This window comes from Pimephales promelas, chromosome 12 (assembly GCF_988280905.1).
Source record: "Pimephales promelas chromosome 12, fPimPro1.hap1.1, whole genome shotgun sequence".
Classification (NCBI taxonomy): Eukaryota; Metazoa; Chordata; class Actinopteri; order Cypriniformes; family Leuciscidae; genus Pimephales; species Pimephales promelas.
In genome coordinates, this window is record NC_142780.1 from 27,939,534 (window position 1) to 27,955,115 (window position 15,582).

The 15,582-nt window shown below is 40.6% G+C and overlaps 2 protein-coding genes across 3 annotated transcripts in view; both read right to left on the minus strand.

Annotated features, from left to right (window-relative positions):
- The window catches only part of rspo2 (R-spondin 2), a 60,531-nt gene extending 51,382 nt beyond the window's left edge, over window positions 1-9,149 (minus strand). Inside the window, exons 1-2 of one of the 2 annotated variants that reach the window (XM_039650820.2) lie at window positions 7,719-9,149; window positions 6,702-6,725 (exon numbers count right to left, since the gene is read on the minus strand). In XM_039650820.2, the coding sequence (XP_039506754.1) occupies window positions 6,702-6,725; window positions 7,719-7,821 (127 nt within the window). In that variant the 5' untranslated portion in view covers window positions 7,822-9,149. The remainder of the gene's footprint in view (window positions 1-6,701; window positions 6,726-7,718) is intronic. The other variant, XM_039650821.2, reaches the window with a different exon arrangement.
- Window positions 9,150-11,299: 2,150 nt separating this feature from the next.
- The window catches only part of eif3ea (eukaryotic translation initiation factor 3, subunit E, a), a 41,307-nt gene continuing 37,024 nt past the window's right edge, over window positions 11,300-15,582 (minus strand). The window contains exons 11-13 of the mRNA XM_039650819.2: window positions 13,596-13,698; window positions 12,090-12,224; window positions 11,300-11,350 (exon numbers count right to left, since the gene is read on the minus strand). Of these exons, the coding sequence (XP_039506753.1) occupies window positions 11,315-11,350; window positions 12,090-12,224; window positions 13,596-13,698 (274 nt within the window). The 3' untranslated portion in view covers window positions 11,300-11,314. The remainder of the gene's footprint in view (window positions 11,351-12,089; window positions 12,225-13,595; window positions 13,699-15,582) is intronic.

Below are 15,582 nucleotides of genomic sequence, written 5' to 3' on the forward strand. Positions count from 1 at the left end.
TACAAGCTGGCTACTGCACACAAACCACTGACACTTTCTCATCAAGGGCCAGTGACCCTTCAGGACCCCTTCACATCTGAGTTGCATGTTGAATCCTGACAGAAAGAGAAAGAGAGAGGGAGGGAGGGAAGGAGAGAGACAAAGAAAGACAATGAGCTTAGCACCAGGGCACTATAATGACTACCATGCCTGGCCTTGATTAAAACCACACCAGGACTTCTGGGTTCCACAGACAGGCGGGCAGCAGGCAGGGTGTCTCGGCCTCCCTTTCAAGCTCTTAGAAGGTCCAGACATCCTCGACCTAGACTCACTATGGAGACGGGCACAATGACAGGGCAAAGGGGACGAGACCCAAGCTCGAGTCACAAACAAATTACAAGCAAGTGGTGTAGCTTTATTGCCCCTGACCATATCACTTCCGCACTATACTGAAAGCAAGGCGTGTGGATGGCTGGTTTGATGTGGTCTGGATGCGTAATTAGAGGTCCTATCAAGCGCAGGGGAACAGAGGAGGCCTGTCCATCTGTCGGGTGTTAGAGAGATGGGGAGGGGGAAACAGCAGCCCAACATTCCCCCTTGTTGTTGTTCCAGCGATTTGTGTAGGCGTGGATGTAAATATCTATCAGAGCCAGAGACAGGCCACACACGCCTGCATATGTAGCTGTGGGTTTTTTTCATGGAGAAAGCCTCTAGAGCTCACATTACAACAAGGCCCTCGCAGATCGATTCAGACTAGGTAGAAAGCCTCAATGGACATGGACGGACATACAGTATTTAAATGTGGTATGGAATAGAACCTCGCAAAGTGCGGGAACACAGAGAGCCTAGTCAAGGCAGTTGGGTTTTCTCCAACCCTTTCAGGACATTTTGAACCATCAATTAAATTCTTCAAAATGTCCTGCACACTCAACGACACCCCATTGCCCTGTCTGTGATCTCCCATCTTTTCTCAAATAGCTGGTCCAAGATGCGAGGGGCGATTGATTAATAAGGAACTGTATTATGTAAAAGGCCTTTGTTTTACATTCAAGCTCTGTTTCAAAACCTAGTGAACTTCCTCGCCGCCTACTACCTACAGTACACAGGCAGCTGCATTTTAGAGCCGAGTCCTAAATGAAACATAACCGCCAAATCTTAAGTGATTTGGAACGCTCTACAAAGGAATTCATCATACAAAAATTGGGACATTCAACTCAGTTTCAATGTAGAAAACACAAGAGGAATGACAAGATACTTCAATTAGCATTATTGAATAGTATTGAATTGCGTGAAAATACACACAAGGCTTCTATCTATGTGAAAGACACAAGCAATGCTGCCTTACAAATTGGGCAAAAAGTGAGCATCTTAGATGACAGGTGATCATCTTAGATGATTAAGACGTCTTTTTTCTTTTCTTTTCTCTTGGAAAAGACACATTATGCCTTAAAAGGTAGCCAACAGGGGAATCTTACTAGGATTTGGAACACAGCAAATATTGCAAATACTGTTGCAGAACAGGCAAAACTATCAGTGACATGTACAATGTTTGTCTCACTTCATCAAATGTCCAGATGATACCAAGTAGATCCAGAACTTGATGTAAAAAGCAATGTGTTTATATAACAAACACAGTGCAGAATGAAACAGAAAGCAGGGGTCAAAATGTAAAGGCTGATTTTTACTTCTGTCGGACCTATGGCGGAGCCTCTACGCTATACACTACGCATGGTTTTCAGTTATACTTCTGTGTCGTTGTCCACGTTGACGCACAATTACACAAGCAGAGGGAGCATGTGAAACACGGGGAGTGGTTCTAGCAGACCAATCACAGTGCTTGCGCGATACGAGTAGAATCAACGCGTTGTTACATTTTTGGAGAGGTGGACGTCAGGGTATGCTGATAGGTACGCGCGCTGCACACAGCCTACGGCGTAGCTATGGTGTGAGTTTGACGCAGAAGTATAAATTGGGCTTAAGGCCTACCTTTTAAAAATGAACTATGCTTAACTTGATATGCCATCTTAAAAGTGCAAGCTCAGGCTCCTGATGGTGAAAAACATTGAGACAATGAATATGTCCACCTCATTTAAAGGAGCTGTATTTAAGATTGTGGCCAAAACTGGTACTGCAATCAGTTTCAAATTACTGTAAAGCGGTGTATCCCCTCCCCCCTGACTCGAGGTTGCCAGATAGGCTGCAGGATCCAACATTTTTTATCCCACACGTTTGTAGCTGCAGCTGTGGTAACTAGAGCAGAGCTGGCCACCCGAATGCTGCGACTCTACTGACTTTGTGATTGGTAGATCGGTGGAGGGTGGAGCATCAGACCAAAACAAAACATGACAGTTGAGGTCTGCAACTTCACTTTTTAAATGACAATATCCTGGCCGGAACTACTGTTGTCAGTGATATAAGTATTTGAAATGTGACAACATGATTTCTTAATGTCTAGTGATATATCAGGGCCATTTTATGATTATTTGAAATAAATTTCTTACATACAGCTTCAAATATCCCTTATTTGTGTCATTGTATGATTTAAGTTACTATTTTAAACAATTTGTTAACTTGTGTTGTGTTCACCTCTTGGAAGTCCTATTTTCAAAAGTTGTAAATTTCAAAATCAAGAGAATTAGACTCAACTGGCTTACCATATTTAGCAGCCTTATAAGAAATGCATTAAAGTAAAATTACTTTAGGGTCTGGCTATTGTGGAAGTAATAGAGGTGAGCATGTGTAAAAAACATTCATGGAATTTAGAAAGCACAGTGACCTTTTTGTCTGTGGCAAAACGTTTTTCAATCACTGTTGGGAAATATGGAGCTTATTATAATAATATGATTTATATAATAAGTCTATTTCATTTCACATTTCCGAAAATGAACTTTTACAGTGTGGTAAATTGCAGCCTGAGAGCAAACCATCTGTTTGGCATTTAGCTTTGCCAACATGGGATCTTCTGATGACAACGATTGAGGCCAGTGGAGAGGATGCCCTTGGTTACATTACCAAAAAAAAAAAAAAACTATGAATGCACAATGTGTATTTCTCTGCCGCGACATGACAAATAAAGGCGTGGAAAGTGTTACAAAACTTCTCTGAGCGGCATGCATTAAATTCTCATCAACGCTCCACTTTGAACATGAGGCAGTACCCCTGGTGATGAGGAAAATGTTCGCACAAAGGATGCCTGGTCTGGACAGCAAGTTTGGGACTGTTTAAATTTACAGAGTTAATTGAGATAATAGTGAAGAGGATGTGGGCACAGTCTTTTAGTAATACATTTAAAGGGATAGGGACCCAAACAGTTGATGACTTTGTTTTTCCCATACTATGGAAGTCAATGTATGTTTGGTTACAAATATTCTTAAAAATATCTTCTTTTGTGTTCTGCAGGAGAAAGAAATTCATACAGGTTTGGAACAACTTGAGGGTGAGTAAATGATGGTAGAATTTACATTTTTGGGTGAACTATCCCTTTAAGGGTTTGTAAAAATTGTGTAACATAAATTGTTGGCTAATTAATCATGCTACAACCTTTCCATGCGATCATTTATTTCCACAAGTACCTCATTCTGCAGGTAATGTAAAAATGTAAACATACTGACAAAAACAAACCTTCAGGATAGCAGAATGGTAAAAAAAAAAAAAAGATAGAACATCAAAAGATTTAATCCATCTCAGGTGATGGTTCTCCCATTAAACCAACTGATCTCCTCAAATATTCCATCCATCTCTCCCTATAGTCTTTCCTGTGCCCCCAGATCAAACTCTTCATCTAATGATATTCACTCTCACGCACACTCAATTCTCAGAGATGACAGGAAAGGGACACAGCGAACACACCCAACAACATCTAACCTGCTGGAATAAAAAAAAAGTCACTCCTGGCCAGCGGAATAAATGGCTGGGTGAGAGAGTTGGCTGTACTTGACTAAATTAAACGAACATCAATTTCATAAAACATCACTTCCATTATGGATTAGAATGAAAGGAAATGTCACATTTTCCAAAAGAAGAATGGCAGAGTGTTTTTTTCTTTTCTTAAATAAAGAGACTCTGGAGCAGTCACCCATCCTGTCACGCACTTCATCAGGACATTAAATGGCACGGACATAGCAAGAGCCAACATTAACACTTACACCCATAAACCTGGGACCTTACGTAAACTTGTAGAAGGCATAGCTCTAAACAGTTCTTTCTGTCCTTACTCATTTTAGACGTCTTCCCGGACAGATTTTAATAACAAAGAAGTCTTTTACATCCTACACTCTCGCAGTTTAACCGCTCAGGCCATTTTTTCTTACATGTATTCTCTAATTACGTGCATTGAGTCTCTTGCATCAAAAGTTAATCCAAATATGAAAATTACTGCATCTTTACCCACCCTTACATTGTCCCAAACCTGTATGCAAACAATGACCATCATTGCAATAAAAAACAACAACAACAGCAACATTGAGAGACATCTTTTGTGTGTCACAGAAGAAAGAAACGTATGTAGGTTTGGATTTACTTAACTATGAACCATAGGATCATCTTGCGTCACATTTTTATGAAATATTAATCAATACAAAACAGTTTCTGAGGCATAATGGGACAGATTGCCGTTTGCTGCCAGCAGATTAAGATATAACTGTTCGATAGTGTTAAAATACAGGTGCTTTCCCCCTAATCCCTTCAGGGTGAAGCTGAGGAGCTCAGGGATGGAGCTAAGCCTTTCCTCTCTTCCACTTTCCCATGGATTACCGCGACTGTGTTTCTCTGGAAACAGACTTCTATTAGTTCCATTACTGTGAGCTTAATCGGGCCGTTCATCAGAGCTAGCCGCTCCTTAACCTCCCGTAGTGCAGAGTTTCACTTAAAGTGCAAGTAGATGGCTTGAGTACAGAGATTGGTCAAATTCAAATTTGTTTTTATATACTGTAAACCAAACAGTCAAAAGTTGCCGTATTGAGAGTCGTAGCTCTGAGGTAAAAGCATTAACACCCCTCCTGAGCCTGGCCTGTCAAACCCACAAGTCCAGTATGAGAATGTTCTCTAGTCTGCGCTGGTACGCGAGCCCACAGTTTTATGTAGTCAGCAGGTGGCATCATTAGCCAAAGAATAAAAATGAAAAGTATTACCCCTGGGCCAAGCAATGATATCATTGCAAACTTGCTGGCATCTGTAAAGCACTGAATGGGGGTACAGAGGTGCAAATTTAATGTGTCTTTCTGTTGGCTTTGTTATAAGGCTGTGTGAATGCAAAGAGCTGAGACAAAACCAATCACGAACAAAAACACAGAAAAAGTATGATTTGAGCTTCGATTTCAGTCTGCTCAGCTTTAGTGGAGTATCTGTTGCAAATAAGCACACTTGTGGGGTGGTTAAGACAAAGCCTAGTAAAACACGGTTCAAGAGGATTGACCGTGCCGCTGGGGTGATGTGGGATGGTAGTGCACACAACAAGCAAGCCAGAAAAAGTCTCAAGTGTGCCGAGGGCAAGAAAAACACTTCAGTGTTTTAGACTCAATTGAATAGTGATACAGACCTCAATAAGCATGATAAATATAGCAACGAAGCACATCTAAAAGCTTAATGGCATTTCAAACCGCAACAAGCCACATGGTACACACACCTTTCAGTTTGCAGGTTCCAACTCAAAAGGCATGCATCACCATCGATTTACAAATTCAGTACAAAGGATCCCGCTCACCTCCAGATGCACTCCTGCCACCATTTTCCCCATAAAAAAATCTTTCAATCCTCCTGAAAATGCTTAACTAGTCTGCCTCTGCCAACAAGTTTGATCCTATTAAGAAAATTATATTACGTAGCATCTGAAATCGCAAATCTTGTAGAAAAACAGTGGGGCTGAAAACTTGTGTGTGCCAGTTCCCTACAGTGTCTGGCTGATTATTTGCAGATGGGCAGTGGTTGGGGCTCTAAGCCGGAGCAGAGGTTTCCCCTGGCATGCCGTGCATATGATTAAATCTATGAATGCTTACCAATTTACATCTCTGTGGATTTAAGAGCGCATATCTGCCATGGTGACAGCAAGTGTCTTTATTTGGGCTCAAGTTCAATTGGGAGACATGTAGGCGGTTGTCCTGTCACATGCAGTGAATGAATGATGTTCAAGAGTTTAAGGCTTTGGTGGGACAGTTAAGTTTGAAATGTTTGACTTCCAGCCCCCACCCCGGGCCCGTATGCATTGGCTGAGCAAGGCGGCCCCTTATATTTACTGATGGGTTAAATCCCTGTGGATCTTAAGTGTGGATTGTTATACTTGCAGCAGTTGTTCAAAACTTAATCAATACTGTCTGTCTGTGAGATCAATTAAAAGCGGCTTAGGGCAAGAGGGGGGGTCAGTGCATTTGAAAAGGGGAAAGGAAAGCTCAACTCATCAAATGGCAACCAGACAGTGCCGCACTGTGAGGGTCTGTTCTACAGTACTTTGAGAATGAATTGCCCATATTCTTTGGGATTATCATAGCCTGCAATGAACACAGCGTGAACTAACCAACTCATCACAATCAAAATGAGATTTGACATCAAAAATATGTTAAGGCTTCAGTAAATGTGGCTTAATCAGACTTTTATTTTTTTTAAAAAATAGAACAAATATTTTATGGTGTGGTTAACACATCCAACCTTCTCTAGAAACTTAAAGACTTTCAATGCAAAACATTAAATGATAAATGTGTGAATTTATAATGATATAGATAGCTACTTACGTTTAGTAGAAGTGGACGAAACATCTGTAGACGAAAGTAACGCACTCTGTCAAACTTTTCAGCTTACTGATCTATTATTATTATTTTTAAACGGCTCTCAGTTGTTCATGTCATGTTGTCTACCAACCTAAAATGTGTGTTAAGCTCTTCTCCGTTACACAATGGGCGCCGTAATTTATAACAAATTAAAGGTAATGAAGGCTAGTTAAACATGACGCCGGTGGGAAAAAAACGATACGCTTTTTTCACGTTTGAACCTTTAAAACGTCATCTTTATGCATCAAATGCAGACACAGTAAAGCTTTCTCTGACAGGAACAGATGCTGAAACTCAATCCCAATCCTAAATTTTAGTCTTAAAGGTAGCAACAACCCTTGACGTTTTAAAATTCCGACAGTAGCTAGGCTAAATGTCCTAAAACTGCTTTCTTGGGCTCACTTCAACATGACAAAATATAGGCGACAACAAAACACATAGGCTAACGTTACATGGACGAGTAACAGGTTATTTACTCACTCTATGTTAATTAAAAATAAAAATTTAAAGCGTCTTATTTTTAAACGTTTTGCCAACGTGCGTGTGACTAAAACTTCGAGAAGTTGCGGAGCCCAGTGCAAACTTAACTTAACTTACCTTAGTATTAACTTAACCGTAAACGTAGAATTAAATGATCCATGCACATCTCTCAGCGAACCTCGTTCTACAAAAATTACCACGGTAACGATGCATTTTCGCCAAATAGTTCAAACTAGTTATTTTTTACATTTGTAAAACTATGGCAACCTGCCACCACTTCCATCGAAAAAGTTAAATTGACAAAAATATATGGAATGCGTGCTACTGTTACCATGGTATTTGTGTGACGAAGTAGCGTAACACCAGGTGGGACTGTCCCTGTCATGCGCTTACCAAAAGTCTGTCTATGTAGAAGCGACAACTAACTTAAATGACTAATTTGTGAATGAAAAAAAAACTGAAGCTTTTATCAAATCCACACGCACACAGGAGGACACTCACCTCTTTTGTTTCTTCTCCAGCGGTGAGACTGCTGCGTCTGACAGTGGCTGTAGTCCACACAGTTCAACACGATCAGCGCAAATGAGAACAGACGAAACTGCATCTGGGCGGCTGTATGATTGTCCCGACTCACGGTAGAAAGCGTCAAAGGTACTCGCCGCGAGCCTTCAAGGTCCGTATATGAGGTTTCAATATGTATATTTTTCCACAGAAGAGCAGGGAGTTGAGGAGTCCGGACTCGGTTGTGTCACACATAGAGAAAACACCATTTCTCACCACCGGTTGATGTCATATTAGAGAGCGAAACGTGCTTTTTACACACAAAAAAGTGTCTCGTTAATGTCTGTGGAGAAAGAAAAAGCTTCTATCTTGAGCTTCTTTGACTAAAACATAAACCTTGATGGATCAATGTGTTTGCCAGTGAACTATTTCATTCAAAACGACTGAAGGAATTAGCGAATCTCCAAAAGCGCACGAGACGAGATGGGTGCCCTCAAAAGTAGATGCACAGAGCGAAAGAAATATACCTGCGTGAGTCCAGTCCAAAAAAAGAGAAACTTTGCCTATACATCAAGTTCCTTCCGACTGCCAAAGTGGACTTGGAACATCCAGCATCCCTCTCGCAGGAAAAGTTTAGTCCTTTCGTCCCCTAGACAGAGTGAGAAAACACATGGATGCAATAGTATGCAAAAGCTCTAGAATAAACCCTTGAGGTGCATGAGGATGTGTGTGTGTGTAACTGTGGCATATGCTGCAGTGCTCGGCTGGTGATGGAGTATCACTCTACTGGTGCTGATGCTATATAGGCGCTGCTGTCACGTGGAGACTCCCAGGATCTTGTGGGTTTTTTCGGAGCACTTTCAGAAGCCCCTCGGCCAGAGAAAGGGCTGTTCTCCCCCCTCCTTGTTTAAGTTTTAGAAGATGACAAATGGAATTTCTCCTACTGTATCTATACAACACAGATGAGCTTCCCCAGGGTCCTAGTGCATTGGCTTGGATTAAAAGTATTGTTCAATTTGTAGTTTATTCATTAAATTATTATTATTTATTTCTCTAATCATAAACCTGACACATACAAATAAATGAAAACCAGTAACATCACATAAAATACAACTTATAATACTGCATACAGTACCTGAGCTGCAATTTTCCTGTTATTGTTGTATCCTGTTGGCAAAACAAACAAAAAATTAAAGCAGCCTACGTTGGTTTTGCTGGTATTTACTGGTCTCTGTTAGCAATTTTTCAGCTGATATTACAAGCTTGGCAACCCAATAAACCAGCTGAACTTTAGTTTGGCCAGACTGAGAAACCTGATACGTGTTTTTTTGTTTGTTTGATTTTTCAGCCTGGATGAAATCAGAAAACTAAAAATAATACATTATGAGAAGGAAAAATTATTTGTACTCCTATTATCCCCGTTATAATGATGCAAATGTCTCAGTTTGTGTGTATATATATATATATATATATATATATATATATATATATATATATATATATATATATATATATATATAGGCATTAATACAACTTAATCTACTCAGGTCAATAATAACAGCTTTCATTTAAGATATTAACATGAGTTTACAGACGTTTTTGAATCATTTATAATACAAAAAGAATGAGTGCTGCTGAGACAATTTTCCATGAGAAGCTTCTTTGCCAAAATGAACATTAATTGCTTTGAAATGCAAGAAATGTTTTACCCAGCTTGACCACTAGGTGTGGCACTTAATCTTTTATTTTTATATCATTTTTTTCTCCATGTTCTTTAACTTCATCTTAAAATGTATTTCCCCCTTTTAACAGTTTGGCTCAGATTAGCTAGAACTCTTCCAGGTTAGGTCAAGATGTGCAGCACAGATTCAGGTACCAATATACTTATGTATACCAAACAGGTGTTAAGCAAGGCAGCACTTTATATACGCCCCAGGAAAGTCCAACCGTCCTTAAAAACAGTCCGCGCAGAATCTCCGTTACCCTCCTCAGGAAAAAAAAAACATTTGTCATTTCTAAGAGATGATGACACTCTCTCCTCAAGAGCCCTTTGATGTTCAGATCAAAGTGAAAATCTCCTAAAGTCAATGTTAATTATATGACAGCTATTTCTCTCCATCAGTACAACACAATAGAGTATCATTTCTCATTAAAAAAATCTTATTGAAGATATGCATTTATTCACCTGCCAGTTGTATCAGGTTGCTTTCCTCCTTAAAAGTACCTGAAGTACCCATATAGTGGATAGACATTTGAGTGCAAACTACACACAAACCTAAATTCAAAACAAGTGATTCCCTGACTATTTAAAGCTTCTGCAATAGGACAGACACTGCAGCAGTGATCGCTCAAATTACGGAAAAGCTACTCTAAATATAGGCATTACCTTGTAAAATGCATTTCCAAGTTGGAAAACAAGACTCAAGGAATAATCCCGACAAAAAATTTATTAGGGAACATGCGTTGTATATTTTAATTATGTGGCCTGTGTTTGAACAAATGCCTTAACCTTTTCACGTAGGGGAAAAGGAATGAACAATGCGAAAAAGGGAAAGATTATGAAGCCCTTTTAACCAAAACCTACGGTGACCTTTTCGTTTGGGTGTTTGTTTATTTATTTTAAGTGAAGTGACAGACGTTGTGGTGGACAACCTTCTCAGCCGCACGTCTGCTGTTGGTCTGGATGTCTTACTAAAACAACATCTGAGACAGCACTCCTAAGGTGAATGTGATAATTAAGGGCTAGGAGGGTTTTATTTTCGTAATGTGTCATGGCACAGGACCGGTAAACCAATCACTTTAGCCCACCCCCCTCCCCTTCCTCCCCGCCTGCTCGCTGGGAAAGTAAAGGTGACGTCAGTTGTTTTAGATGTCTGGCTGGGAGCCCGAGCGCTGTGGCAGCTATAAGCCCCCTCTTCACTCGTCCAGAGAGACAGGGCCCATAAACATGTCAGCTGATAGAGAGGCCAAAGCAGACATTAAGACACGCTTCGAATCCCAGCCTGCAGCGTCTGCGAACGGCAGGGATAGAAATAGCAAACGTATAGAGCGTTAGACTGTAGGTGTCATGCGTGGACGATGGGATGAGATGGGAAAGGTGGAGAGGCATTACGTTGATTGTATAGCGCATCTGACGTGCCCGTCTGCGAACGAAGAGGACGAGCGGCATTGAAAATGACAACGAGAGTTGGGCATGATCACCTTTCCGTGCCCTCTTCGCATAACAGGGCCGTAAACGCAGCAGACTAAACACTCATTCATCATTACGGCGCATGCATGTGCAGCAGCACAAAACCCCCCAATCCCACTCAGTGACTCAGAGCACATTAAAACTTCATCTATTACACAAAAGATCACAACCACTTAACCCTCAACCACCATTCGTAATGTCCAGGAATAAAATGCAAGCATGAGGTGAAGATGGTTTTATACGTGTTTTTTTTTTTTATTTAATACCAGATGCATTGAACCCAAGTGCAAAAATAAGGCCTCCGTCTCGCTTCTTTTGAGGGACACGAGAGGGAGAACAGGATGTTCGGCTGCAATATGGGAATGCTGGAGGGTTAGATGGGAGCGTACGGTCTGCACAGATCCACTCAGAAGCCAGAATCCTGACCCGCCCAGTTTGGAGTCTGAATAGAGAGGAAGAGAGAGCCAAAAGATGTTATTACCCAACACAAATGAAGGTGAGTTCATTATAAATGACTGAACATGCAACTGAGGGTATATGCTACAAAACCGCAGTCGTTTCGCAAGTACAAGCAGTTTGAGTTCACGTTCGCACCTTTTCCATTGGGAAAGAGAAAAATGTTCAATTAAATTGCGTCTGACCAAACACGTGTTATGACCTTTGCCATTGTGGTGTTTGTGCGAGTTGAGTCACTTAAAATGACGTGGTTTGAGGGACCGAGACATTTAAAGGCCGTTATTTTGGAAACGTTCCATTTCAAACAAAAGAGAGGGCACGTTTGTCGTGAGCCAATCAGTGCACACACACAAGATCAAACGGAGACCGACTGGACCCCAAGCAAAACATCTGTGGTGACTCCTAAACGCAGGGAACTCCATGGAGCGTGTGTGTGTGTGATTGTGTGCAAGCGTTATTTACTCTGCAGCGCTGAGTCATGGGACTCAGACCTTCTTCTTTATGGCTGAGCTGTGCTACCTTGTCATTAAGCCTTTGAAGAAAAACGGCATGATGAAAGCGCTCGCTGTGTTAAACCTGCTCTTACTGGTTTACACTGTGTAAAGACAGTTCTGGGCTGATTGCCGCTCAGCATTCTTCTGGATAGATCATTTGTGTGTGTGTAAACTACAGGGCTCAAGACAAAATGAGATGAGATCAGATAAAAGAGATGGAGAGATGCTGACCTCAGTCCTGTTCGCGTTGGTCTGCTTCTTCTCGATGTTCATGGCCAGCATTTGGCTGCGGAACGAAAGGCTCTTGGTTTTCTCGATCACCTGCTGATATGGCGATATGGCGTTGTTGCCCATCACCACGTGTCCCTGCCAAAGGAAAGAGGAGAGGAAAAGAGTGTTAGAGCTAAACTCAGGGAACACCAATCCTTTTCTGTTCCCACAGACCTGTATTCACAACCTCCTCACAGTCAGCTCAAAACACACAGGAGCTAATTCTAGGTCATTCCAGTAGAATGCCATGTGATTTGTGAGATTAGAATACAAGTCTCAATACTTGTTTGTGGTGTTATGACATGTTAAGTTCCTAGACCTTTTGACAAAAAAAAGTATTTCACATATATATATATATATATATATATATATATATATATATAAACTGCTTGAAATGTATCAGTTTAAAAAAAATTTAATTAATACTTGTATTAGGCATGAACTCATTCAATTAACCAAAGTTTACAGTTAAGACATAGCATTACAAAAGATTTCTTTTTCAAATACTGCTTTTTGAACTTTCTATTCATCAAATAATCCTGAAAAAAAAGATCAGTTTCCAAAAAATACAATTGATGATAATAAGATGAAATGGTTTTGAGCACCACATCAGCGTATTAGAATGATTTTGAAAGATCACGTGACACTGAAAACTGGAGTATGACAAATAACAAAGGTAGTTCGATGACGTTGCAAACAAGTGTGGAATCATGGAAGTTGTCATCTTCACGTCATATTAATAAAAGCTGGATAAATCATATTTCACAATATTACGGATTACTTTCAAAACATAAAACAAATCTTAGTGGCCCAAAAGTTTAAGTGGTATAAAACATTAAAACTTAAGATTTTTTAAATGTATTAATTTAAACAATATAATACAATGTATTAAGTGGTGGGGGAAAATCACCATAGGCAAATTTATAATGCCAATTAAACTTCATCTGAACTTGTATTATCAAATAGTTTTTAGCATTAATGATACATTTAAAATGATTTATTATTACTTATTATATATTATAATTATTATTTTGTTTGTCTGGGTTAGGCATTAATGCAGGGTCTAACAAGTGTAAAAACAAGTAAATACAATATATATATATATATATATATATATATATATATATATATACACTTTTCTAGAATTTTAATAGTTTATAGAATACTAATCTTTGTCATGACTAAAAAGTGAAGCTACGTGTTTGTCACAATATTGGGAATGACCCTCCTTCAGTCCCCTTACCCTCAAGGAAGGATATGGTGAGTAAGCGGGCACTGCGCAGAATTACTGACGTAATTGATTGCCTCTCCTTTATGTATTAAAGCAGAAAATAATCCCCGCACAAAAGAGGCTGAATTTGATTTTTGGACTAATTAAAGGACACTAACGCAGCATCTATCAATCGTTCGCCATTTGAGGAGGGCGGCAGAGAAACAAGAGTGAAATAAAATATGAGAGACTCTCACCAGTTTGGAGTCGATTTTGGCATCCAGCCTGGCATTGCGAATGAGGTTGACGATCCATCTTTCTGCCTCCTCGGGAGTCATATTCAGCTTATCGGCCAGCATACTGCGAGGCAAACACAGTCCATTAGGACAAACTTAGGTAAAGGGAGAACATTATATACACTGATGGTATTATGTGAAAATTGTGAGGAATATAACAAGCTTGTGGAGTGTGTGTGTATGCAGGTTTAAAGTGCTGATCGAAAGTGCTGGATGATAATGGGTTTACTGTCATACTGTCTCAGCATTTAGACGTCTGTTCAAGAGTGACAAATGCTTTGCATTATCTGTGATTCTAATCGTACTAAGAAACCCATAAATATGGAGTACAATTACATCATTGCGCTTTCGTGGATACGAGGTCAAGGTAACGTTGAAACAAACTTTGCAGACAAGAACAACATGACACAGCTTGGGCTTGCATGGCTACTGACCATCCTATGGCATTTCGGAAAAACAATCCATAAATAAAGCCAGGTGTCTCCTCCACCAATGTGTCATTAAGGGAGGAAGGTGGCAGCAGGGGCTCAAGTGTTCTTTGATCCAAAATCCTACAATACCGCAGCTGGCTTTCTCTTCGACCAAGCTCATTCCGTGCAAGTCAGAAAAAGCCGGCTTGTCCCATTCTGTTCTGCAAGTAAAGCCAACACGCCAGGTTTCCAATGCTTTCGCAGTGAAAGGTTAACTCAATCACCCACCGTGGCAACAGCATGGGTCTGGACTCTGGAGACAGGCAGAGATGACAGCTTATATCATTTCACTCCCAGTGAAACCCTCAGAAAATGATGCGTGACAGGCTAGATTGGTCATAAAGCTCATTATTTAAGAGCTAACCGCCAACGAATGTGCCGGTTGTCACATCACGAGCTCCAAGCTGGTGATGGTTAACACATGTCCAACATCAAGCAGTGACACTCGGTGCGGGAAAAGGGAATGCCTGTCGACTTCAGGGGTTAAAGCAGGGACATGAAATCCAAGCTCTTCGGCAGCCCCAAAGCACTCCGTGAAGCATGCGGCGCACTGATGAACAATTACAGCCGAAAAGGAACAGGAAACCAATTAAGACACTGGAAAGTTTAGATAGCTGAACATCCATTACAGGCCCACAGACCTAGAGGTCTAAGACCATGTCTGAAACGAAGCAGAGAGATTGCGAGCTTTTACAGAAAAATAAATGGAAATGCCAAAAACACTTGTTTTAGAAGAGAATTGCATGATAGAGAAACTCTGTGCTGTGATGCAAGAGACAATGACAATTATTTCACTGATTTGATTAAGATGTGACACATGTCAGTCAAGCCAAAGTCAAAGATCAACTCAAAAAACAACTAAGATCGAGTTTCCTCTTAGGGAGCTGACCCTCCGGACAAGCTAAACCAGAGACCAAGGTCAACCACTGCCTCGGTGCAATGAAATGGCCCACACACACACTAATCTAATTTTACCCAGAAGTTTGACTTTAAAACAAGAAGGAAAAAACGCCATACTTGCACATGCTTGCCACTAATATGAATGAAAGTCTGAACTGAAACCAAAAATATACAAACGCTGAAAGAAGTAATTATGGAAAAGAAAGGTCGGGTGAATGAACCACTCAAGCGTAAGTGCCTGACATGGTGTTTTAAGCCAAGTTGCTTGACTCCCCTCGCTGCAGTCTCATTTTACACAGGAATAAACCTGGTCCTCTGGGGTTGGGGGGTGAAGGGTAAGGATCGTTTTCACTTCAACCCCCTTACATGTACCGGCTCCTCGCAGTTGATTTATCCAATTCCGATTCCAGGCCGGAGCGACTGAGGCAACCGGTCTCACTCCAGGATCCGTAGACAGCTAAAAGGTCAGCTGTGAATTCATACAGTGCTTACCTGCTTCACAGAAGTTTTTAACATGGTGTACTTAAGACAAACGCATTGTTAAATATTTCCACATTAAGTCACGAAGAGATTCACAT